Source organism: Eurypyga helias, unplaced genomic scaffold (assembly GCF_000690775.1).
Source record: "Eurypyga helias isolate BGI_N326 unplaced genomic scaffold, ASM69077v1 scaffold29679, whole genome shotgun sequence".
In the NCBI taxonomy this organism is placed as follows: Eukaryota; Metazoa; Chordata; class Aves; order Eurypygiformes; family Eurypygidae; genus Eurypyga; species Eurypyga helias.
In genome coordinates, this window is record NW_010273273.1 from 25,734 (window position 1) to 51,785 (window position 26,052).

The window sequence follows — 26,052 nt, forward strand, 5'->3', positions numbered from 1 at the left end:
TCTACACTTGATGGAGAAGACTCTGTTCCTGATTGCTCTATATCTCCACCCCTCTGAATTTTTTTTCAATAGGTGCACTAGGCCTTCCAATGAGGGGAATGAGCAACAATACCCCTCAGTTAAATCGCAGCTTATCACAAGGCACTCAGTTACCGAGCCACGTAACGCCAACAACAGGGGTACCAACAATGTCACTTCACACGCCTCCATCTCCGAGCAGGTATTTATTGATAGCCAATATTTCTGCAATTGTGTCTTTCTGCAGAGCACTTCTTAAATGTTCTGCGTATTTTGTCTCAACTGATTAATTAAAAAAAGAAGAAAAGTAGTTTCTGTTGACCACTGCCTATGTTAGGGGAATAATACTGTAAAACAGTAAGATGGGTCTTACTGTAAGACAGTATTTGATTTTTTTTTTAATTTTTTTTTTTAAACCGTAAAGGACAAATTGCTGGCAAATTCTGCTTCAGAATGTAAGAGGCTGTTTTTTAATTGTTCTGGTGAATGTATGGTTAAAATATTTATGTGGATGTCATACACTGTATAAGAATATTAAGGTAGTAGGTCTGAAGCACTCATTGGAAAAAAAAGAGCTGTAACATCTTTTCAAATGCATAATATTTAAGTATTTATTTAAACCCGACCAAGGACTTGATTAGTATGTAATGGCTCATCTGGTATTTCTGAAGAAATCCAAAACTGCATTAATGATAGTATATTGACACTAAGCACAGATTAATTTGCAACAGCTCAGAGTCCATCGTACGTTAGTAATCTAAATGAGTAACCAAATACTGTTGTACAGATTCATCTCTGTGGATGGTTTTTCTTTTTCAGGGGGATATTGCCTATGAATCCTAGGAATATGATGAACCACTCCCAGGTTGGTCAGGGCATTGGAATTCCCAGCAGGACAAACAGCATGAGCAGTTCAGGGTTAGGCAGCCCCAACAGAAGCTCTCCAAGCATAATATGTATGCCAAAGCAGCAACCCTCTCGACAACCTTTTACTGTGAACAGGTAAGGCTGTTTAGTCAGACCATCCCTGTACAGCCATCAACATGCTTAAATGCTGCTTTGGAAATCTAATCTTTATCCATTAGAATAAAGCTTGAAAGCACTGCTTTGCCCGTTCTTGTCTCCTGGCAATAAACTTTGAAGCTGCTTTTAATATTCACACAGCTTTTTGAGGCCTTAAAGCTAAATTCTGTTTCTGACTACTGAATTTCTGCTACTGCTTCTTTAAGATATGTGATGTTTTTCATGTGTTCCAGAGTTTGTTTTTGAAACATACATTGATTTTTTTGGGGGTGTATGCTTCCATTTTAAAACATCTATGAATTTGGGAAGAAGGAAGGCAAGATTTAAAAACACAATAGTTATTCTGGAAGAATAGTTAACTGATTCAGATGCAGTAGGGACCTGGTGTTTTGCTACTTAAATTCTAGAATAATGTGGAGAACAGTGATTTGCCATTCCCTAATGATGTGGTGCTCATTTGAATGCCAAAAGCTTCAGTCACTTCTGCTCTTTTTCTAACTGGGCAAGATTGTAACATCATAAATCATTAGGCTTTAACTGTGGTGCTGTTTGGTGCTATGTTTGTGCTTAGTTTGTACTGAGAAACTTGTAAAAAGTATGTTGATTCTAATTATGTGTGAGGTCACAGCTTCACACAGCTGACTGCTTTCCAGGCTTCATTCCACAACCTCATGATCTCTGTGCTCTGAGCTTCATTCTCTCTGTTCAGGTACTTCCTTAGGGAACTCGCTCTTAGACGCAGCACAACCAAGCTCATGGCAGTCAGGTGCCACCTCTAACCCGATGTAATATTTTACAAAATGGATAAAGGAAGGTGAAAACTATTGTCACAGACATTTGGTCAGGCTCTTTAATGCTCTAGTTTCACACTATTATACAGATATAAATGCTTTTCTCAGTCACAGCAATAGAGATCTGGTAGTAGCAGTTTATCTTTGAGTGTGAGAAGACTTTGATCTTGCCTCTGATTACATAGAATTGGCCTTTTCTTTCCTGTGATGCATAGCAGCAAGTAAAGGAGCTGATAATTTAAAAAGATAATTTTATATTTTAAAGTATTTTTGAAACTTGAGCATCACAAAAGGTTGAAATAGTAATATACTTAACCCTATGTGCAGAGGACAGTAATTTTGGAGATTGGTACAGATAGTTCTTATTTAAATATTGTTCAACTGTAGGGTAGATAATGAAATTCCTGTCTATAGGAGCATTTGAATTACAATCCTCATCTTTCACTGTTTGCATTGAATATCTTATTGTCTGTCATCAGGCTAGATTATATGCCCTCAAGATCAAGTTGTCTCCTGTTGATGCTCTCACCAGGTCTAGAATTCACAGATGGTATCCTGTGTTTCTTCAGGAATGTTTCCTTCAGATGTGTGAGGTGTCAAAGACCTGGATGTCTTTTAAAGGCACCACTTTGAGGAAGCAAAGCAGGACAGGACCAGTCCTGGCTCACTGTTCCATTTCTTTATGTCTCAAACCAAAATTAAGTATTCAGGGCTATTTCAAACTGGAATGAAATACTTCGGAGTTGTAACTGTGGAAAAAGTGTGTGTAGGTAAAATTTCCGCTGGGCAAATGTTTGACGTTTTTATTTATGGAAATTTCTAAAACATCCACTTCTACCCTGTTACAGGAGAAAAATCAATGTTGTGATTTCCCTCAGGGCAGAAATTTGGAATTTCAGCTGGGGCCTACCTGTGGGCTTCTCAACATCTCCAGCTCACACAGTATGAAGCAGGTCATTTTTGGGGGTGTCTTTCCAACCACAGTAGTCCTATGTGATATTTAGATGTCTTCAGATATTTTTGCCTGAATATAAAGAAAGTTTAATTTAGCTGGTGTCCCTGTGTGGCGGAGACCATCCCTGTGCTTGTAATAGCGCCATATGTACGTGGCTGTGATTGCACACTGTAACTGTTTAGCTTTTAACTTGAGTCATGACAAAGTTGATCACTTTGACACAGCTTCTCACCTTCAAATGAATGGTCTGACTCTTCACTGTTGCATTTACTGCTGCTTTATTTTTTCTATATGAAATTACTGAGTAACAATCATTGCTGTCATAACTTGTTGACAGATGTCTTAAGACACAGTGGCTATTAATAAACTAGGATTCCAGTTGTCTTGATTGAGCAGTGCCTGCTGCTGCTGCTACTCGGAGTTTTCAGAAATGTAAAGGAAAATAATTAAAAACTGACTTTAGGCTAATGTGGGTTGCTTAAGCCTGGAATAATTTCTATTGTAGGTTGGTGTTTTCCCCTTAATGCCTTCCACTGGAAATTGCAAAGTATGTATGCCCTTTTGTCTGACTTCCTGGATTTTTTTCACAGTATGTCTGGATTTGGGATGAACAGAAATCAGGCATTTGGAATGAATAACTCCTTATCAAGTAACATCTTTAATGGAACAGGTGAGTTTACTCTGATCTTAAAGTATATTAGAGATACTTTTGACTAAAGTAGTCTCACTGAAATTACTTTGTTCTGTTGGAATGCAACTTTGTTGTTCCATAGAAATGTTTTTGTTACACAGAAATGCTGCTCCAAGAGCAGTGCTGTGAAACTGTTACCACTTCATAACAGTGGATTTTAATGCTTTTGAAGACAAAGTGAAAGTATGCTGTAGAATGCTCACTGTACATCACATGACTATAGATTATACCTAGCCAGTTAGAAATGCAAAATACTTAAGGAATTGAAAAGGGGATCAGAGAAGAAAAGACTTACCCATTTTCTACAAAACATTGTATAGGATAAAACCAGTGGGAAAGCATTTTTGAAATCTCGAACTCCTTTTGAACAGCTGGTTTATAATGTGGTCCTATCAATTGGTTGTTTTAGTTGTGTTTTTTCTCTGGGAATAACTTCTTCACCTGAATTTAATGAACTAGAGAAAGGAGAATATCCTTGTGCATAAATCCCTTGGGTTTGTCCATGCTGATGTTTATGTAAGTGACTGTGTACATGAAGCAACTTGAGGTGTTGATAACATCACAGAATGGAAGGGTTTGGGCATCACACAGGACCTTGTGACATCTTTATAGAGCCACAACTGGCCTCGCCTTTGTAGTGATTTCTTCTGCAAATCAAAAAATGTACCCATGTAACTTGCTCTAGAGTTGCTTCAGCTTTATCTTACCTTATCTAAGGACAAAAGAGCTCCTTGATGCTGCTGCTGATATGGGTGGTTATCTTCTCTCAAATTTCCTCTTTATACCTCCTTAAATTTTAACCAGGCTACCTATCCTAGAACTGTAATTTTGATAATCTGTATTTTACATGTGCAGTCTTTAATTCAGAATGAGTAGAGCTTGTTATTAAATACTGTTGACGAGCTATTGTTTAAAAACAAACCCCAAACATCTTGATGCTCTTTAGGCTAGTCTCATAACGCAGAGCTGGTAGTTATTTGTAATAATTACAGTAAGAGTAAATAGATCAACTTGAAGAAAAAAAATATCCTACGTTTATCTTGTACATAATGAAGTCTTTGAGTTAAAAAAAAAAAAAAAAGTAAGGATTTTAAAATACCTGTTCTTATTGTAGATGGAAGTGAAAATGTGACAGGACTTGACCTCTCAGATTTTCCAGCATTAGCAGACAGAAACAGAAGGGAAGGAAGTGGCAATCCAACTCCACTAATAAACCCTTTAGCTGGAAGGGCACCCTATGGTAAGACTATACTTTTGAAAGCTCTGAATGAAATTGCTATTTGCTTGATTCACCTTCTGCTGTTCCTAAGAGAATAGATATACTTTTCAAAAATAGCAGACACTTGAGCTCCTTAGTCTTATTTTTAAGTAAATAATCAATATCGCTGTGATTGGAGATTCACCTCAGGCTTTTGTAAGTATTAGAGCGCGCCTGCTTTAGTTTCACCATCAGTAGAGGTGGTTGGGGTTTTTGATCTGTGTAATTACTCTGAAGCTGCTCACTACAGACATTTCTTAGGCAATAGGTTGTTTTCTAGTTGCATGTATACAAGAACTGTTGAGGTGTGAGTAGTAAATTTTAGAAATAATATTTTATTACTGGAGGTGTTACTGTGTAGAAAGTCAGCAGCTGTAAACATACTGTGTATTTTCTGTTTCTTGGTAGTACTTGAGTAGTTCTCTTGACTGTCACTCTTACGATGAACATCAGATTTCAAAAAAATAGCCTGTAAACATTAACTGTTAGCAGTCAGATTCCAAGTCTGTGTCTTGTAATTCTTGCTGAACAGCTTAAAAAATAATAAAAGGAAAAACTTTAAGGTGGATACAAATCTTCTTATTTGGGTCTGGAAAAAGTTCAGGTAAGCTTAGCGTGAGGCACAATACTTTTGCTACTGCTCTAATAGATTTTTGTCATGCATGTTGCATCAGCTACTCTGAAAAGTTGTCACAAAAATAACTTGGGGTGATAAAAACACCTGTCCAATTTCCAACCAAAAATAACCCAGTGTTTTCTAACTATAAAAAGCTAGTGTTTTTCAGAGATATCTCTGACTTTAATTGGAGAGAAGTAATAGATACCACATTATCAGGAGAAAGTGGCCTCATGGATTGGGTGTAACCAGGGCCCTCTGACACTTAAGATAGCTGTGAGAGAGCTAAACAAGTCAAACTGAAGTGCTCCTAAACACAGGGAGAAGTTGCTTCCCCAAGTGAAGACACTGAAAAGTCAGAGTGGAAAGCTAATATAGCTCGTGGTTTACATAAGATTTTGTATGTCTCTCAAGGAGAAGCCATTACGTGGCAAATTAATAGAAGGCAGGAGGAACATCCATGTGGATGTACTTTAGGATGGAGCTGGATCTCAGCATTCAGCAACACTGCCACACAAAAAAAATCTGCAATTGCTCCTGTGTTTATACCATTTCCCTATTTTGGTGCTAGCAGTGCATGACTGTGGTGAACCTGGAAAGAAATTTCTCTGTCTGAAGAGTTATCTTGAGCATCTGTTTAATGCAGGGGATGAGTATGGTGGTAGAAACAGTTAAGAAAGAGGGATATGAGATGTACTGGACACTGTCTCCAGTAACAAAAGTGGAGAGCACTTTTGTGAACAAGAAGAAAAAGGTTTGAAACTGAGCAGAGGCATACATTCTTCATGCTTAGCTTATTTAGGAAAATCAGACTTCAAACAACTTTTTAGGTAGAATGAGAATATGCAACATAGTTAATGAATTAAGAGTTTTACTCATACAGTGGAAGGAATCATAACTGGATGAAAAGGGTAACCAGCAGAAACAAGATAAACTCAGTGGTTTTTATCTTAAAGGGATTTTCATCTATAACTTGGGAATGCTAGAGAAAGTCATGTATGTTGTCAGCTACTGAAGTATTTTAGATCCTATACATCCATTGTGAATCTTTGAAAAATAGGTGCTAGACTGCTTCTGTCTTCTCTTCCTCTAGTGCAGTGTTGTTTGCATCCAAATCACTTTATTACTTTGTCTCAGCAGAAAGTTTTTGCCCTTGGGTGTGTGGTGTGGGAGTTTGTCTTTGGTTGGTTTTCTGTTTGTTTGTTTTGAATTTTTTAACTGCCCTTGGAAAAGAAAAAAAGAATGTTGCTTTTCAGTAGTTGGAATCCATGTTCCAATGTGACTGGCCTACTTTTTTTAAATTAGGGTCAGAGCACTGAGAGTTGCAGGCTAAATGCTTTCAGTTTTCCTACTGAAAGTAGGAGTCATTCTTATGTCACAGGCAAGTATTTCATTGGTGATATGTTCTGTTGCAAGTTAGCTGGGCACCCTCTAAGAATACATGCTTCTAAAGTGATTATGCTAAGAAATTCTTCATGCAATTAGGGGATGGAGGAAGAATGTATTACAATCTTAAAACCAGTACATCCTTCCTTCATCAGAGGATTTCCTTAAATACTGCTTTAATGTAATGCCTGTAAAGATTAATTGATTATTTAGATGTGCAAAACAGGTGCTGTTCCTGGTAAAAGTAGTGGGCTTCATTCTTAAAGCAGTGGATGTGTCTATGACTTTAACCCAGCGTGTTTCTCAGCTCACACTTAAATAAGAGGCTTTAGTCTAATACGCGTGGATGTTTTAAATGAATATGCTTTGTTTTGGTTTACCTGTTTCTTTGAAAGTCATTTCTGCTGTACAGCTTGCACATAGTGCAAATGGACAGTAAGCAAGATCAACAGCAGAAAATGCTTTTTTAGCAGTCGCTTAATGTTACTCCTGCTTTCATTTTGGTGATAGTTGGAATGGTAACAAAACCAGCAAGTGAGCAGTCCCAGGACTTTTCAATACACAATGAAGATTTTCCAGCATTACCAGGCTCCAGCTACAAAGACCCGACATCGAGTAATGATGACAATAAATCTGTAAGTAAACCTTAAGTCTTCTTGTATTTTGGGTGTTCATACTTCTCTTGATGATTATGTTCTAAAATGGTCAATGACTATACCTGTAATACAAGATTTTTAAAGTTTGCCTCTAAATCAACAAGAAAGCTTGCATAAGCAGCATTTCGTATGTAACTGTGTGAATGGAATTTCTCAGGAAGCTTTTTTGGTCCTAACAGTCACTGTGACCTTGCTTTACTCATTTCATATGACTTCTGTGTATCCTTTTGTAAGGGAGGGGCCAAGGAGGAACTTGCATCAACACCTCAATTTCTTTTTGAGAGTTTGATATATATTTCCCAAGTTTTTCAATTAATCATTTCTTTTTCTACCAATTCCAGCTCATTTTTTTGCCATTGTTGCTTCTTATCGGTGGTAGTAATTTGTACGTTATAGCATCTTTCTTCAAAGCTGTCAAATCCTTTAAAAGTTAGGTGGTACGATGTCACTACAAGGTAAAACTCTTAATGGGGAAATGAAATCACAGAGAACAAGCTTTTCTAATAGTGACCATTGCTTTGATGGGCATATTGTAGAACTAGTGGGGTACACTGTATCTTAAGTATTGTTATCATTATCATTATAATGATCATAAGATTATGGGTTTTTTTACTGTTTACTCTGAAAGATTTGTAATAAACCTTGCTTTTTTTATTACAAGTGAAAGGTGAATAAAATTTGGATGGCAGAGAGCAGTTTCCTACAGTATATGACAGCATGTTCTAACTTCTGATTGTTTTATTACCTATAATGGGGAAAAAAATGAATCAGTGGCATAAATACCGATGCTGATGAATGGGTAGTAAATGTGACTACAAACTCATGTGAAAACTGAAAAATGCAACTGTTCAAAAAAAGGGACAGAGGGGAGCCTACCCTCCATATGTTGTGGCCAAGTTAACAGGAAAATGTTCTCATACCGTTTGTGATGAATACAGTAAGGAAAGAGGGAGTAAATGTCATTACATTGTGTCACTGCAGGCTTGTTTTAAAGAACAGTAAAGAGTAAGAAATAATAGTTATGAAAAATACTGTTTGTCAGCATATGGGCTCCTGGAGTGTAATTAGTGTTTTTGGCGGACATAACATATAGATCTCTTTTCTGATAGTTGCAAATGTGCCAGCTGTATGTTGCTTGCACCTGCAATTGTCTTGAGTTGTCTGCTGCTGTGTCGTGGAGTGTTCTGCAGGAGCATGACTGTATAAGGAAAATGCATGATGTGATGAGTCCAGAATGTTCTGTAGTCACAGGCACGTGGGCTATCTGTTGTGTATTCGAACTCAGGTGTAAAATGCCTTCTTATCCTTTTAGACTGTGAGCTGTTGGCTCATTAATAGCTGTTATTGTATGATAGCTATACTTTAGGAAGTGGTAAATATTGCATAAGGTTTGTCAACCAGTGTCAGCTTGGTTCCATTTCAGTGCCCAACTTATTAGAATGGTTTGACATACTGCTTTAGACTGCTTGACTGAAAGATGTGGTCAGTAAATTTTCCATTTTGGTTTGTTTCCATCATACCAACTCTGCAAATTCTTTTTAATAGAATTTGAGTACATCAGGCAAAACATCATCCAGCACAGATGGGCCCAAGTTTCCTGGAGATAAAAGTTCAACTACGCAAAACAACAACCAGCAGAAAAAAGGGATCCAGGTGTTACCTGATGGTATGTGTCATTACACTTTTTCTCCTTTAAAAGTCATGACAGTCATTTTTAGATCACCTTGTTAATTCCTCTGCTTCTTCAAAGGAGAAAATAAATTTTTTGTTCTTGCCCAGGTCGGGTGACCAACATTCCTCAAGGGATGGTGACGGACCAGTTTGGAATGATTGGCTTATTAACATTCATCAGGGCAGCAGAGACAGATCCAGGAATGGTACATCTTGCATTAGGAAGTGATTTAACGACACTAGGTCTCAATCTCAACTCTCCTGAGTAAGTTTCTGGTTTTTAGTACTATCTCCACTTCTGGGTTTATTACACTGTCATTCATAATAATAGGCTCGCTTAGCTCACGTGACTATCAAAATCACAAGGTATTTTGCCAAATAAAACTTTAAAATGTAATGACAGTAAAATAAGATCTTCCTAAACAAGAGAATTGTACTTCAAGGCATACTGAGATCTTTTTATGGAAGCTTTCAATAGACCTAGTGGCTTTGCTGATTCTCCAAACTTCTTTAGGACTTTCTTCACAGACTTGACAGTGTGTTGTTAAATTTCATGTATACATTCTTTTTCAAATAATAATGATCTTTAGGGTTATTTACACTTATCCCCCAAATTGCTGAGAGTTAAATTGGATTTGTATGATTGTAATAATGAAGAGAGCATCTGCAGTGATATCCTGCACCAAAGATTAAGTTAAATGGAAATGTCATTTTGTAGTTAAGTTGTTCAGTTCACCTAAGTTTAGTCACCAAGGCTTCTATAGAGGCAGGGGAGAGAATAGCACTTAGCGACTGCGCTAATGGTAAGGCAAGTGCTTAACATAGATGAGATGCATCACCAGCCTAGGGTGCCTCTCTTTCTCCACTAGTTACAGAAGGAACCTAGATCAGTTTGGGCAAAACCACTTATCTTCTAGGTGACTGTAATTGTGAGAGAAATTTAATTTCTGGTACTCTGACTTTCAGCTGAGAATCTCCCATCGTTTTGTTTCTGCAGAGATTTATGTAATGTTGGCCTTACCGACAGGGTAGTATGTGCATTTTAAGGTTTGCACGTAATATGTTGATAAAGACCAAAGTGCATACACACATGCAGTTTCCATGTTTCACATATTTATATGGAGCTGCACTCTGAATGCCTGAGTTCAGGGAAGACTGAATGTGGGTATCAAGGTGAGAGGGAAAGTATAGGAAAAATGGTTCCTGGTTTGTGTCACTAAATAATAGACATTAATTTATCTATTTCTTTCTAGAGATGTTACTTGTTAGAAATTACCACTTCCAGAAATTCTTTCTAAAGACCTTTCATCAAAACTTAGTCAAATGGTTATGCCGTTGGCACTTCTAAAAATATTTCCAAATGATCATCCAGTTGTCTGTAGTTACTTGCAGAATGTGTTACATCAACGTAGTATCTTCTTCACTGGTAGTGTTAGTCTTGCAGGTCACTTCTCTGTTGAGCCCAGCAGTTTCCCTGCTCCTATCCCTTTCTCCCACAACATAAGGGAATACATACTGGCCATGGGTTGCTGCTTTTCCTTTGTAGTCCAGAACTTACAGACTGGGTGTTCTCAGCACAGATTGCTCAAGCTTAATTTAAGGCTGAGCAGCTGAACGTAGAACGCCTTTGCTCACTGGAATAATTTCAATTACATCTGTATCTGAATTCTTGAGTTGTTTCTAGACACAGAGATGGAACCTGGTTATGTCGTTTTTGGTTATACAGCTATTTTCTGGAGGTGTTGGCATGCAGAATAGTAGTAGTGGTACTGCTTTTGGTGATACTAATTCCTATTTCATTCAATGTTACTCATTAGTTTTAATGACTAACAGAAAGCTTAAGCTTAACATACCTACTGGAAGGTTTACATAAAACCTCGTAGGTTTACATCGTACCTCATTGCAGAGGAATACTAAACATACTTTGATGCTGTGGTGACTTGTAGCTGTGTCATGCAGCTCCTGAATACAGCATCAAAATCATTAGTGTGTTTGTACATAAATGGGACAGATACTGGCATGCTGCTCCTTTTCCTTAGCAGTTATGCTGTAAATAGATGGATTTGTAACATTTTTAACATTTAATTACTGTATATAGGGTATTTAGGATCTTAGGTGGAGGGGATAGGTTTAACTTTGATCCAGACGGTTCTGTATCATAAAGTTGGTTTTATTTGAAGCTCCAGAAAAACTTTACAAACAGCCTGTGCAGTTCTCAGTGTCTGACCTGCCATCTTGCCTTACGTTGAAGGTCCTTTGCTTGCTTTATGAATTACCATCTGAAAAACTAAAAGCATTTCATATGTGGAAAGCTGAAATTTTCTGCCTTGTGAGGTACTTATGATAGTAAAAAAAAGTCTGACTAAACCACTTAGCACAATAAATGTGCTTTTAGAAACTAAATTTCAGAATTCTGTGTATCTCTATAATGGTTTGAATTAACCCTTCTATCTCTTGGTTTTATATAGACATCCTGTGCAAGTAGGTTAAGATTTATCTCAGTTATTGAAATTGCCTGTACTGTCCTGTATTTCTTTAAATTCTTTAAATTCAAAGTTAAAATTCTACATCATCAAAAATTTTAAAAAGGTATTACTTCATTTAATTCTTTGGAGATTATGTAACTGTTCATGTTCTGCAGCTTTCTGAAATATTCATCACATAGGCTGTAGGCTGTCCAATACTTCCTTGAAAAATGTTATATCAGTAGTTTTATTTGTATCACGGAGGCGACGCTGCGCACAAACTTCAGTTTTTATTGTATACAGAAGTATGATCTGAGTCTGGAATCCTGGATTCTTTGCCCTAGGGAACCAAACCTCTAGAGCTCGCCTGACGCGACTCTTCTTGGGGCAATGCCTACCCATGCTTTCAGTGGAAGGAATGGTTTTGTTATTTTTCAACATCTGCAGATTTTGCCACTGAAATCTTCCTTCACGCTCTAAAGCATAAGCTTTTGCTAACAGTGAGATTGGTGAGCCTAGAGTAAGATTGACACCACTTGTTCAGTGGCCCATACAGCTCAGCTGGGAGTTGGTTGTGTTCAGGTGATTTGGTGGGTTTCCAATATTATTTTTTTAATAGTAATTATTTGGCCTTTGACAAGAAACAAGAATTTGATAGGGTGTACCATACCCAAGTTTCACTTGCAAAACTTGCCATAATAGCATGCTATCATGGATAATTAAAAGCAGGCTGTAGCCTCCTGCCAAAAGTACATTTTGCTCAGTTGTGTTTTTCACTACTTTACCTGTTAATTAGAAAACTCATTCCTCAGTACATCAGTCATTGTAGTAGATTTGGAAGACTCATAATTTTCTCTTTATTAAACTAATGGCTCCATATTTTTTTAATATGTTAGCAAAATCTGTATAAAAGCAAAATACTGAATCATAATAAGCTTACATTCATATTGTGCTGGGATTGAATTTATTTGTCATTTAGAAATTTAGAAGAAGACTAAAATCTTTAGTAGTTAGTTTAAAAAGAATGTGTCAGCCAGTATAAGCTTTTCCTCCTCTTGTAAATCACAGGCTAATAAATCAGAACCCACCAGGCTTGTGACACCTGTTCCCACGCAGATTGAAACCCTGTGTAAAAGTGGATCCTTGAAATGGGTTGGCATCCCTGGCACTTAAAGGAATGAAAGATTAAAAGGGAATCTTGGATCTGTAGAGTCCCATGGCAGTTGAAACGCAATTTTACTCTACATATTAAAAAAGAAATTAATGAATGTAACTGTTTCAGGAAAGTGGGCTAGAAATGCCTTTTTCCCCTTCCTTCTCACCCCAGGTAGTGATTTTGGTTGTGTGGTGTGGTTTTTAGGTTTGTGAGGTTGGTTGTGAGTCTCTTTTTTTCTTTTTTTTTTTTTTTGCTTTGTTTGATTTTTGGGTTTAATTGTGGTAAATTTGTACTTTTCTCTTTCTTCAGAAATCTTTATCCCAAATTTGCGTCACCATGGGCATCATCACCTTGTCGACCTCAAGACATAGGTAAGAGGAATAACTATTTAATTCAATATTAATATTTGCAAATTATATTCATTTACATGTCTTAATAGTTGCATCAATTCCGATTCTTTTTTAGACTTCCATGTTCCATCTGAATACTTAACTAACATTCACATTAGGGATAAGGTGAGTACGTGTGTGTGTGCTTATTTTTTGTTAATTTATTACTGGTAACTTTCTAAACTGTCTTTCATATAGGTAAAGTTCAAAATCAGTGCATTTTATGGATGTTCTAAATCTTTTTAGGAACAGTGATGTGTTAACCGGCTAATTGGACACCTCTTGCACCCCTTTCACCTTAGAAAGAGAGGGAAGACAAACAGAATGGGCATGGTTAGCTAAAGATCACATTATGTTTTTAAGAGTATGCCCTTCATGCAAAGCACAAGTTTGTTATAATCCATAGACCATAATATTCAAATGCCATGTTAGACTGAGATAAGCTTAGAGTTGTTCAAGGTATTTTCACATTTATCTATTGATTTCCTTATCTACATGAATAGGGATTTTTTTTTTTCTTAGATGTGTTTTCTTTCGACTACTGTAATTTCCGAAGAGGGTCACTGAGAAATACTGTAAGAAGTTGTAGTAATGTTACTTAATGTAAATTGAGCAAATACATGTAAAGGGTTTTGGGTTTTCGTAATTTAAAGAAAGTAAGTAGATGAGGATACACTCAAGTGTAGGGAGAAAATTCTGTCTTGCCGATTCATTACTTACGGTTATTTTTCTGTTGTATCTTTTGAAGTTGGAAAGGTTAACTAAAAGTGAAGAAAACTTACTGCTTTAAGTATTATTCTTGTTATATTAGAGTATTGTTTGTGGCACTCTTAGGATGGAAGCAGGTTCTGGATGTATCCTTGTGTTGTTTAAGCAGGATAGTATGTCTTAAAACTTTTATCTATTGTGATTTTTCATCCTTATTTTCTTCAATCTTTTGCAGCTGGCTGCAATAAAACTTGGCCGATATGGAGAAGATCTCCTGTTTTATCTCTATTACATGAATGGAGGAGATGTATTACAGCTATTAGCAGCAGTAGAGCTGTACGTTCAAACTATTTTGTCAGTCTTATATGGTTTAATCTATTGCAGTAATAAGTAGTAGATGTAAAAAAAAAAAAAAACCACCAAAAAAACCCAACAAGTTAGACACTGAAAACAGAAGCTTAGTCAGTCTGAAGCTGGAAGCTTTTTTTTAAATACCTCCTCCAACCTTGGTTCCATTTTGTACTTTTTTTCATTCATATAGTAGAAATCTAAAAGTCTTACAAGTTTTGCGTTATTATGGAGCACTGTGTAAAGGGGCAAGTGCCAGTCATCGGTAAACATCTAACTTCAGCAAAATGAAAAGCAGTAAATAACCATAAAAAGAATTTGTTGTTTGAAAGACTACTGGACTACTTAGTTTTATATGTGGTTAGCATGAGGTGTAATAATTGTATGGAAGAGGTATGAGATCGCAGGTTTAACAATGTCTTAGAAATACTGTTTTGGTTTTGGATGCATTGTATAGTTTTGATCAAAACCCTAAAGTTGTAGTTCATGAAGTCAAATTCAGATAACTAACACTAAAAATTATTTTTCCTTCCTATTAAACATGAAAGATTTAACCGGGATTGGAGATACCACAAAGAAGAACGAGTATGGATCACCAGGGCACCTGGCATGGAGCCAACAATGAAAACCAATACGTACGAGAGGGGAACATATTACTTCTTTGACTGTCTTAACTGGAGGAAAGTAGCTAAGGTATCTCTTCTCCCTTGTGCAGATTTAAGTCTGTCAACCTTGTATTTTTAAAAGGACAACAGTAAAATTCAACCTCCTCCCCAGAAATCTCGGACTTTTTAACCTCCTACTGTTTTAAGTTCATTTTCTTACTTTCTGTTACATGAGGGAATAGAGATTGCCTAAAACACTGGATTATTTGTGGAAAAGGAGATGTGTCTCTCTTTGCTGTGTTCTTTGGGAGGTACAAGGATGTAAAATTTAATATATTATGAGTTCTGTTTAGATCAAAAGACTTTTTCAAGTAGATATTTATACAATAGAAAGCATTATTTGGCACTTTAGAAATTGTGCTTGCAGATATTTTATTGTTTTGCTTTAGAAAATTCAGTAGGGAGCTACTGCATCTGACTTTGGAATTAAAACTAGGTATTGGGGGTGGGTTTTTTGTTTTGGGTTTTTTGGTGTGGGTAGTTGATTTGTTTTGGGGTGGGTTTTTTACCGAGATATTACTTCTCCATGGGCATACTGCAGGACTTTTGTGCTGTGTTGTTTGCACATCAGAGTACTTTGAAATAAATCACTTCTTTTAGGGTGGAGGCATATTTTGATCGTGCTTGTTTTCTGTATTCTAAGCAAGAGGCATTTTAAAAAGTCGGAAGCTACAGTCTTCTCCCTTCTCAATTGTGATAATCTGTTTGTTCCTTTCTGACCATGAATACTGTCAGTAGTGCTCAGCCTTTACTTGTTAGCTAAAGAAATTCATAGAATTGTGCTTCATTTTCTCCACCTTCCCCCAAAGATAATTAATTTTCCTATCTTCCAACTTCTAAGACCACACAACTTCCAGCTCCAGCTTTTAAGAACATCTTGTACGGTGCAGTTTCCTTGCTGGATCGCCGTTTCTGATTTCTCTCCTCCACTGAAGCAAAGATTTTTTTACGAATGCAGATAGGTGCCAATACACTACTTGAGAAATCCAGGGGGCTAACGTTCAGTAACCTGGCAAGAGGTGTGTTTTTTGAACATAGCCTGCCCTACAAGGAGCAGCTGGAGCTAAAAAAAAGATAAATTCACGATATACATACAACTGTTACATATACGTAGAGTCTGCTTGAGTTAAATAGTTTGTCAAGAACTTTATTCCCTGCTTAGGTATTGTTATATGAGATTTTATGGGTATGGCATGATTTTGCTTCAATTTTTAACCAGTGTGTTGGATTCATTGATGAAAGAGCAAACAAAACTTCCATCTCAGACCTATAGATATGGCATCACACTCTTGCTGTTCTCTAAAAAACACTTACCAGATCAGACCAGATTAATCTTGAAGCCTTAAACTCAACAGATGTGATTCCAGCATGTTGGAACTATGTTTTGTGGTTTCCACATGCTTAGGTATTTTGTTCAATCAGAAATCTTTTCACCTGGAGCCTAACTTACAAATTGTTTGCTGAAAAGGCATTTCATTTCTGTGAGCCAGTTGCATCTATGCACTTACTGGAGATTATGAAATACTGCATTAGGTAGTTACAGGTCTGTTGATGTGTCTTCACACAACAGTTTTAAATTAAAGGGAATAGAGTTCAGTGTTCTCCGCTCTGTTAAAGGGCATTACATTTTCTTGTAGCCCCAGTATATTGAAGTTTGCTGTCATCTAGAGATTAGTTAGATGTCATGCTCTTTTTTCTTTCTCTCCTCTTCACTGCCAGTAAATTTGCTTAGTCTCTGTGAACTCCTCTCAGAAATTAATGTTTTAGTTGCCCAAAATTATTCAGGAGGCTCTTTGGTCCATTTGCACGTGTGACTCGTTGCCTCTGCTGCCTTTCCTGTGACCGTAAGAAAGCCGAGATTTTATAACTGAAGAGTTTAATGGCAAGCCCTACCTGTATGGTTTCTCATATGTGCAGGGTAATGCCAAAAATCTTAAACAAAAGCATCACTCCCCTCTAAAGAAAACCCAAGCAAAAGGAATGTTTTAATTTCTACTGATTTATTTTGCTGGTTGGTATACTTACTTAGGCTTCCCAAGATGCTGTTTAAAGCTATTTGTGTATTAGATAAGATCATGAGAGGGGAAGTAATTACCTTTTGAAAGACAGATTTCTGCTTTGGAGTCGTCTTGAATATGTTCCATTTATTTATGAGCAGTAAGAGCCTCATGTAGGTTCATATATCAATGGAATTGAGTTTTTACCCTATGTGGAAACATCTCCTTTACTAGGAGGAAGTGGTGCCCATTGTATAAGGATAGTAACAGCTCGTTAGTGTCTACTTGATTCTTAAGTACTACTTTTTAAGACAGTATTTTCTCCTGAGTGCTGTCCTGAAATCCAGCATCCAGTGCTTGAGTTGTTAATGAGCGCACTACATCCTTCCTCTTTTGAAGACTAGAGCTGACTTCATCTCGTAAGCATTCCTGGAGATATTGCAGTGAAAGAGAGCTGTGGTTCACTATTGTTCTCTGAATGATTTTGCCCAAGACGTACACAGATTCTGTTCTCTTATTTGCATACTGAAAGTAACTCTCCGAACATTAAGAAGCAATTGGTAGCTAGTAAGGTGAGGGGTGGTATTTTCCAAAGTCTTGCACCTGCAGCAGTAGGCTAACACCGAATATGCAGTGTCTGTAGGAAGAGATAATTTCTTTTCTTTTGAGGCTTGTGTGTTCTTAATGTAAAAATGAAGATGGGAATGTTATTTTGATATTTTTATTTCATTTTAGTTTGGTGCAAAATACAGCAGGCAAGCTGAGTGTTGATCACAGGAAGCTAGAGAAGGAATTGGGGAAGAATGGTTCCATGGTTACATGGAAAAGGAATCACTTGCTAAAAATAATTCTGTGATGTTTCCGTCTGTGATAAATACGAGAACTTGGTTGTATGTCAGGTGTGATCTTGACATTGTATTAATTCTGATACTAATTTTTGGAGTTGGCATTCCTTGGAGGAAGGCCACCACAGACCTACCATAAGAAGAATGGCAGTATTTGACAGCTCCATGCTGCTTTGAATGCAAAAGAAAGTATGGCCAAGTAATTTTTTCTAACAAATGCAGAAGTATTAATTAATGTTTCAGGTAATTAAAAATACAAGGAGCTGAAAAAAAGGATTTGATGAATTGTACTCTCTTACTATAACTGCTACATCATTAGGGAGTACTGGGAATATCAGTTCCCTAGAAGGCCACAATAGTAACTGCTGCTTAACAGTTTCATTAATCCTTTTTTGAAGCAGTAGACAAGAACTGTTCCTGGTAAATTACTACCTGGCAAATGCTACTACTTACTAATACTATTCTTTCTTTTTCAAGGTGCCTCCTAAATTTGTCTGTTCTAGTGTGTACGCTCAAGAACAGTGCAGCACCTACGTGTTGTGCTTTGCAGACATGGTGCATTATGATCTTATGTATTGTACCTATTCCAAATTACATTGCATTACAATAGATACAGTGAAATATATCTGCTTACTTTAGATAATACTACTGAAACTTAAGACATAAACCAGATGTAGTTTAACGGACTTTTTAGATAATGTCCTAGGTGGGCTTTTAACAAAGCCCAGTGAAGGAAACTGAATAACATTTTTCAAGAAAACATCAAATAATATACTTACCCCTTTTTTTGTTTTTATTAAGCTGTAGGCTTTGTTCTTATGTTCCTAATACATAATAGACCGGAGGAGGAAATGCAGGAAAATGCTGATTACAGATATGTCTGTATATATGATTTTTCATCCTAGGGCACATGGAAAGTGCAGTATGGTTGAAAACGCTTTGTTTTTTCACTGAGGACTTGGTTATATAGTTTGCTGCTGTTGAGGAGACTTGAGAGAGGAAGGGAAGTGCATATGAAACCAAAAATACCTTCTACAATTGCATGTTTACTGAAATCCTGATGTACATAGTCTGCAGTAAAATCTCTGGAATTTCTCCTTTGAAAAGTAAGGAGAACTAATCCTGTTTAAGGAACAAGGTTCTAAAACCCTTCTACTTCAATTTTTTTTTTTTTGTTATAAAACATGGAATTCTTTATGGGAGAGAAAGTTAAATTTCCAAGTGTGTATTTGCTAGTAAGGGCTACTGCCTGTGTTAAGTTGCTTCCTATCCTTTTAAGATCAGTAATAATTGAAATACTTTTATAATTGCTAGGAAGCTAAATTTGTTCTTCTAACAGAGATGTGCCATAGTATTTTAATTCAGCCCCTAATTTAAGTTTGTGTATTTGCATCCATCTTTAAGCCAGTATAAAGGCTACTTCTTCAGTCCCACTTGGAATTTTTGAGCTAGCCATGGGAATTCTACCATCTCCTTTAATGGATTTACACAGTCTAGAATATTTTGTCATCAGGACACTTCCTATTAGGCTAACTTTTTCTTTTGTGTTATTCTTTCAACACTATGGATCCCCTTAAGCAATTCTCTTCTGCCTTTAATAATCTTACCTGTTGATGTTTGTATAAGTTCAGGCTTTTTTTGTAACTTTACCATCAAAACAAGTTTTCAGGGTGACATGAGAAGTGATTGATTTCTTTGCATAGAACAATTTACTTAGTGTCACACATGTGCTGTAGGTTTCCACCCATGTTTAGTATTCATCATTCTTGGTTAATAAAAGGTATTTAATTTTTAATAATTATTTCCATGTGGAAAAGAAGACAATTTAATAGATGTTTGTCAATGGATAAATGGCATTTATTTGCATTTCATTTGTATCTGGTTATAATTTAAAAAATACCAGTGCTACTGTTCACATCCTAAACCACAGTGGCCTCTGAAATTAAAAGCAAAACCATAAAATATACCTGTAATACAAGTATTTTTTTCTGTATGTAATAAATAATTACCTTTTAGTTTTCAAAAATATTTCGTCAGTGCATTCTTTTATTGGTATTGTCATATGTAACTTTAGATGTTTTTATACACTGCTGAACATCAGACTTGGGCACTGCTGAGCCTGGGATGCAAATCAAAAAGGCCGTTTTAAGCCTGCTTATTTGAAAAATCTATGACAGTCTGAAGTACCAACTCATGTACAAGAAAACTTGGTAGGGAATCATATTCCTTCTAAATGAGAGGCTTCCAACTGGTGGCACGCAAAGGACTGCTCAAGCTCCTGAGCCTTTCTTTGACATGCGCGTTGCTCACAGCTGCTACCGCCCATAAAGGCATGCAACCACCTGAAAGCCCTTCTTAGGCTACTGATACCGGTTTAAGAAGCCGTTTTCTAAGTGTAATTTTGAAGGCATTTCAGAGAGTGTGGAGGTTCAGGTACAATCATAGAATGATTTGTGTTGGAAGGGACCTTAAAGATCATCCAGTTCCAACCCCCCTGCCATGGGCAGGGACACCTTCCACTAGACCAGGTTGCTCAAAGCCTCATCCAGCCTGGCCTGGAACACTTCCAGGGATGGGGCATCCACAGCTTCTCTGGGCAACCTGTGCCAGTGAACTGAAGGTAACTGAAGCTTTTATTATTAGGTCTTCTCTCTGTTTACAGTTTTGTTAAAGAAGCAATTCCCCAACAGCTGACCATAGATTGATAGGAATCTGCAGGCACTTCCATGATTATGTGCAAAATGGAAACTTTGAAAGCTGTGAATGGGGGAGAAGTTTGGTATTTTTTCTACTATAAAATGACTTCAGAATTACTGAAGATCCGACCAAACTAAACCAGCCTTTGACACCAAAATACCTGCGTAGATTTGTAGACCTTGATCTTGCTTCTGAGAGTTGGATTTTTCTAGGTTTTATTTCTGGTCTTGCATTGACCTGGTCTTTAGTTTGTATACCTGTAAAAACAGAAATATTACACTGTGTAGTCACTTCACGGAGCATTCTAAAATAATCTATTCACTACTTAGTGTTTTCATCCCTGTTTAAGAAGTGAGGCAAGTTTGTGCTGCAGATACAGGTGGTGTTCTGCTAAGGTTCTCCACTCAGGCAAAATAAATGACTGCGTGTGTCCAAAGCAGCTGTGGTTGAATTACCAAGTAGCACCATTAAAGAACAATTCTGAAACTTCTGCTTACTCTGCTTCTTGAGTGAAGATAAAGTGGGCATGAGACACTGTTAAACTGCTGAAAGGATCTGCAAAGTACAAGGCTTAAGTAAGTCCTTGCACATTTTTGTATGAATGAAGTAACGATCGGTAAATGTCAAAGTGCACTAATTAGGATTGCGTGCACAAATTAAGGTCACAGGGAAGGAAACTGCTGTTCACTGGAATAATCAGGATGCATTCAGACATCGGGGGCGGTTACAGTTGTCATACTCGCTGTAGTCGCAATAAGAATTCCTGAAATGTTTTACAGTTACGCAAACCGGCCATCCTCATACAAAAGTCAGGTGATTTTTGTCAATGGGACACTAAAGCTGCTTATTTATGAACCAGTAGCCTGTGTGGCATCTGAGCACGTGCGCAAGGATTTTTTTATGCTGTGTGGTTGTTTGCAAAACACCAGCAGAATTTCTCGTGAAAGGCGTTGGTGAAGCGTGATACAGGAACAAGGAGCTCAGGGTGTACAGGAGGGTTGGGTGAGTCAGAAGCTGAAATGTGGGTGTGAACTGCGGTGGGATGTTTTGCTAAATTATGGCCTAAAGAGGTTTTGGTTGTTTTTTTCCAGCATTTTAGATAACGTTCTCTGGTTTTGTACTAAGAAGGAGAAACCTAGCTAGTTTAATTTCACTTGGGTCAAGTAGGATGGCACAAAATATCCCAGAATTTCACGTCATTCAAAACGGGGCTCTGTACATCTGAACTGTGAAAAGACCTAAAGCGCTTCTATTCATAATTCAGCGTGCCCTGACTGTGTGTTTTGTGTGTGTACCTATATAGAACTGTTTGAGATCATAACTAGGGTTCTGAGATTACTATAACATTAAAAAGAATTGGAGAGTCTGTGTTGCAGGTGTAATGACTTGGGATATTGACTTCTTCCTAATTAAAATACATAATCCCAGAGAGTGAAATGATGTGTTTCTGTCCAGTCTGGGACTTGATCTTTTCCATATTTGAGCTGTTCAAGTATGGCTGGTAGAACAAACTGTTCTTGGCAGGTAAACGATACCTTGTTTTATTTGGTTTTGTCTCTTACTTTAATTGCAGGAGTTCCATCTGGAATATGACAAATTAGAAGAAAGGCCTCATCTGCCATCGACCTTCAACTACAACCCTGCTCAGCAAGCCTTCTAAAGACTTCCCTTTTCTTGGGGTATGGCTGTCTCAGCACAATACTCAACATAACTGCAGAACTGATGTGGCTCAGGCATCCTGGTTTTAATTCCTTGAGGATCTGGCAATTGGCTCATGCGAAGGGTCACCATTTGAGGTCCTGCCTTACTAATTATGTGCTGCCCAACAACTAAATTTGTAATTGTTTTTCTTTAGTTTGAGCAGGGTCTGAATTTTTGGTTTTTTTTATTTTTTGCCAGCAGACAAGCTTGGGTCTGTAAAGACAAGCGAGTACACTGACAAAAGTTTACCACTTAGTTTTCCAAAATGTAAAAAAAAAAAAAAAGAAAAAAGACAAAATTAGACAACAAAATTTGCATTGTTCATTGTAGCACTATTGGTAATAAAAAATGTTTGTGCATTTTTATGTGAAGATCCTTCTCGTATTTCATTTGGAAAGATGAGCAAGGTTTGCTTCCTTCATTTTACTTCCCCTTCTGTTTTTGAAAGGCAGTTTTCGCCAAGCTTAATGCAAGAATATCTGACTGTTTAGAAGAAAGATATTGCCACAGTCTCTGGTTAGTTTCCAGAGTTGTGTATTACTGAGCTTCATCTTTCCAGAATGAGCAAAACACTGTCCAGTCTTTGTTACGATTTTGTAATAAATGTGTACATTTTTTTTAAATTTTTGGACATCACATGAATAAAGGTATGTATGTACGAATGTGTATATATTATATATATGACATCTATTTTGGAAAATGTTTGCCCTGCTGTACCTCATTTTTAGGAGGTGTGCATGGATGCAATATATGAAAACGGGACATTCTGGAACTGCTGGTCAGGGGACTTCTTTGTCGCCCTGTGCACTAAAGGGCCAGATTTTCAGCAGCCAAGGACATCCATACCCAAGTGAATGTGATGGGACTTAAAGAAGTGAACTGAGACAATTCACTCTGGCTGTTTGAACAGCAGCGTTTCATAGGAAGAGAAAAAAAAAAAAAAAGATCAATCTTGTATTTTCTGACCACATAAAGGCTTCTTCTCTTTGTAATAAAGTAGAAAAGCTCTCCTCACTGCAGTGTTGACTTTGATTTGAGATTGTGAAATTATTTCTTCAACAGAAAATGGAAAAACAGGAAAAAAAAGCTGAAGTATTAAAACTATCGAGCTGTACAGTGGTTAAGACACGTGAAGAGTCTTTTTGCTGCTGACAAGTTAATTTATGAGAGAGTCTTATATTCCTTTCCACAGCCCAAAAGTTTGGTTAACTTTGGTTTCAGATCCCCTCTCTATAATAGCAAATCCTTTTTAGAAAGGCGGGTGGGTAACGTTTCCGATGGTAGAAAGTTGTGCCACAAATTCATGGCAGAAGGAACACTTGGAAGAAGTGTCGGTATTTTCTCATTTACAACAGAAACCCATTCCCTTTGGTCATACCTACTGCTTGAACGTCTAGATGCAAACGAAGGTGACCGTGCACTGGTTCTGCAAATTACAGCTGCGCTCTGGAGCGGAGGAAGAAAAAGCCAAACCCTTTGGATAGTTTCCTTCTTGATGTCACTGCCACTTCGCGTTGAGTTGCCTCTGACGATGTAAACCATTTCAAAATAGCTGAAATTACCAAGGCAAGAAAAGCCAGCAAAGCACATAGAGCACATGTCAGTGAATCAGGGGGGGCTGGGGCTATGTTTTGGTTTGGAGCTGTGATTCAGTGTAGTGCCACAACAGCTTGTTGGCATGTATTCATTGGATTGTGCTTGGAAATTGGACCGTTAACGGCATCCCTGTGGTTCTCTATCAGCAGGTGTACAGCAATTTTAAATTCTATGCCTTTTTATATCGATTTTAAGATGATACACATAAAAATATAAGCCTGTTGATTATATTTTTTTATTATTAAAGCCAGCTGCTTTCTCAACTTGAAAGAAGAGGATGGTTATAATCTTGGTGATGGCTAACACAGCTGAAAAAGATGGTGGCCCTTTTTCTCAAATTAGAGCAGATAGATACAAGCATATATATGAATTTTCAAGCATAAATTTATGTTTTTTAAAAGGATCACTTTCCAAAAGCATCTTGCTTGTTCCACAGTTGACGTTACAGTTTTTTACGGTCTGAGATGTGCTGTGATACTTGCCTCTTTTTTTTTTTTTCCCTGAAACAATGTTTACATCTTCAAATCAAATGTGATTGTTTCTTATTATGTGGGCCTGGGTATTTTAATGTCATTTTTCCACAGCATAGCCAATCTCATGGAAGTGAACAACCAGTATGGTAAAGGGAGCAAGATAAGCTACGCTAACTTTACATTACAAGATACCATTAAATGGTATCTTACACTACAATTCCTGTGGCACTTGAAAAACAGTTAAGCTGAAACTGAGATCTTAAGTTCTCCAAAAAGTTCCTTTGAAGGCAGAGTTGCATACAACTGCGTGGCGCTTCAGAAATGTGAGGTGTTTGACTTCAGCAACCGTCTTACCTGTGAGCAAGCGAGGGACTGGGGCTTTGCTCCTTCCGTGGGGAAGAACGGTCTGCCTCTCGTTTGTCAGTTCAATAAGCTTGTATGGGGCCATTAAAATCTGTGACTTAATTTCACGTTGCACTCTGCGTTGAAACAGGAGAAACGGGTTTAAACAGCAAACGGTATAAAATCGGCAGCGCTTCTTAGCTGATTTTGCATTAATTTGAAAAATTGAAAATCATCTTTTCTGCAAGGAAGAAAACCTCAGCCCTCACACATCTACATGTGTGGCAAAGTGGCAACTGAATTGACCTGGAGATTTTTAATGCTGGCAGGTAAGGTCTAAGGCTTATTTAATGTGTTTGTATTCCACTAACACTGCGAATAAGGGGAGAGAATAGAATGCTATTGTAAAAATAAATCTATTTGAGGTGGGTTTTCCCTCCCCATGTAGTTACAGCGTTGTACAACAACGTGCGAGGTAAGTTCCGAGTAGTGAACCCGGTGTTCTTGGAAACAAGTAGCAATATTCCTGTGTCTGCCCTGTTTTAATACTCTCATCACTCCTTATTGCACACTGTTTATAAATCCTCACTGAGTAGTTAGCTCCAGTTGCTGTGGAAATCCACTACCCTGAATTTCCCGGGTTAAAATGAGATTCACTCGCTGGATTATCCCTAGCATTGCAGGAAACACTTGCAGTTCTTAGTTTAACGGTTGTTACTCAAACCACCCTGCTTGTGGGAAAATGGGGGTTGCCAAGGAGTCATGGAGGAAGGAGGCAAGGGCACTCCGCCTGGGTGTCATAATGAAAGAACAAACGATAAAACCCACCTGGGATGGGATATTCTCTGCCTTAGTTCCTGGTGCCACAAATACTCGAGCATGTGAGACCCTTCAGGGGCTTGATTAATCTGATTGCAGACCCGGGTAATCCGGGGAAGCCTGCAGACACGCACGTGGGTGTAACTGTTTTGCACGTGACTGTGGCCTCTGTCACGGTGTCAGCTGCATGTGTCAGGATTCGTGCGGTACGGGGATGTGTGGTCAAACCACTTCACCTGTCTCGCGTCTGAAATCCTCTCTGTCCCTAAGACTGTACTTTTTGTACTTTTCTACTTCCATTTTATGTTTTCCACAAAAAAAAAATATTGACAATGTAGCTAAAGTAAGAACCTGTGTGTTGTAGTCAGACACGAAATCGTTTGTGAGGATGCTTGCAGAGTGCTGAGGGGCTCTTCCTGTTGACCCTGAGGAGGCCATGAACCATCTTTGGAACCGCCTAAGCAGTGTTGGCAGGCTTAGAGGTCTGCAGGGCCGGCGGCTCAGTCCCGCAGGATTCGGGGGTGGCGAGGGCTATTAAAGAGGGGTGTTCACTTTCTAACGAATGTTGTTTAAAAGATACTTGTCACCTAAAAGGAACAATTTTTACTTTTTTTTTTAATTACTTCCCCATAACTTCTGATTAAAAGTACTTCACGGCTGGATATTGATTGAAGCAAAAAAGAAAGTGATTGCCAGCTGCCACCCTGGAGAAGAGCTTCTGAATGCAGTTGTCATCCTAAGCATGAGGTACCTAGACAGTGCTTTTGATTTAAGATGCTAAATATA

At 37.7% G+C, this 26,052-nt stretch overlaps 1 protein-coding gene across 1 annotated transcript in view; it reads left to right on the forward strand.

The window, feature by feature from the left end:
* Positions 1 to 23,051, forward strand: part of CNOT2 (CCR4-NOT transcription complex, subunit 2) — a 38,306-nt gene extending 15,255 nt beyond the window's left edge. Inside the window, exons 3-14 of the mRNA XM_010159430.1 lie at positions 73 to 220; positions 838 to 1,020; positions 3,378 to 3,457; positions 4,593 to 4,718; positions 7,249 to 7,373; positions 8,940 to 9,060; positions 9,174 to 9,330; positions 12,996 to 13,057; positions 13,152 to 13,201; positions 14,019 to 14,119; positions 14,680 to 14,824; positions 21,909 to 23,051. Of these exons, the coding sequence (XP_010157732.1) occupies positions 73 to 220; positions 838 to 1,020; positions 3,378 to 3,457; positions 4,593 to 4,718; positions 7,249 to 7,373; positions 8,940 to 9,060; positions 9,174 to 9,330; positions 12,996 to 13,057; positions 13,152 to 13,201; positions 14,019 to 14,119; positions 14,680 to 14,824; positions 21,909 to 21,995 (1,385 nt within the window). The 3' untranslated portion in view covers positions 21,996 to 23,051. The remainder of the gene's footprint in view (positions 1 to 72; positions 221 to 837; positions 1,021 to 3,377; positions 3,458 to 4,592; positions 4,719 to 7,248; positions 7,374 to 8,939; positions 9,061 to 9,173; positions 9,331 to 12,995; positions 13,058 to 13,151; positions 13,202 to 14,018; positions 14,120 to 14,679; positions 14,825 to 21,908) is intronic.
* Positions 23,052 to 26,052: the final 3,001 nt, after the last annotated feature.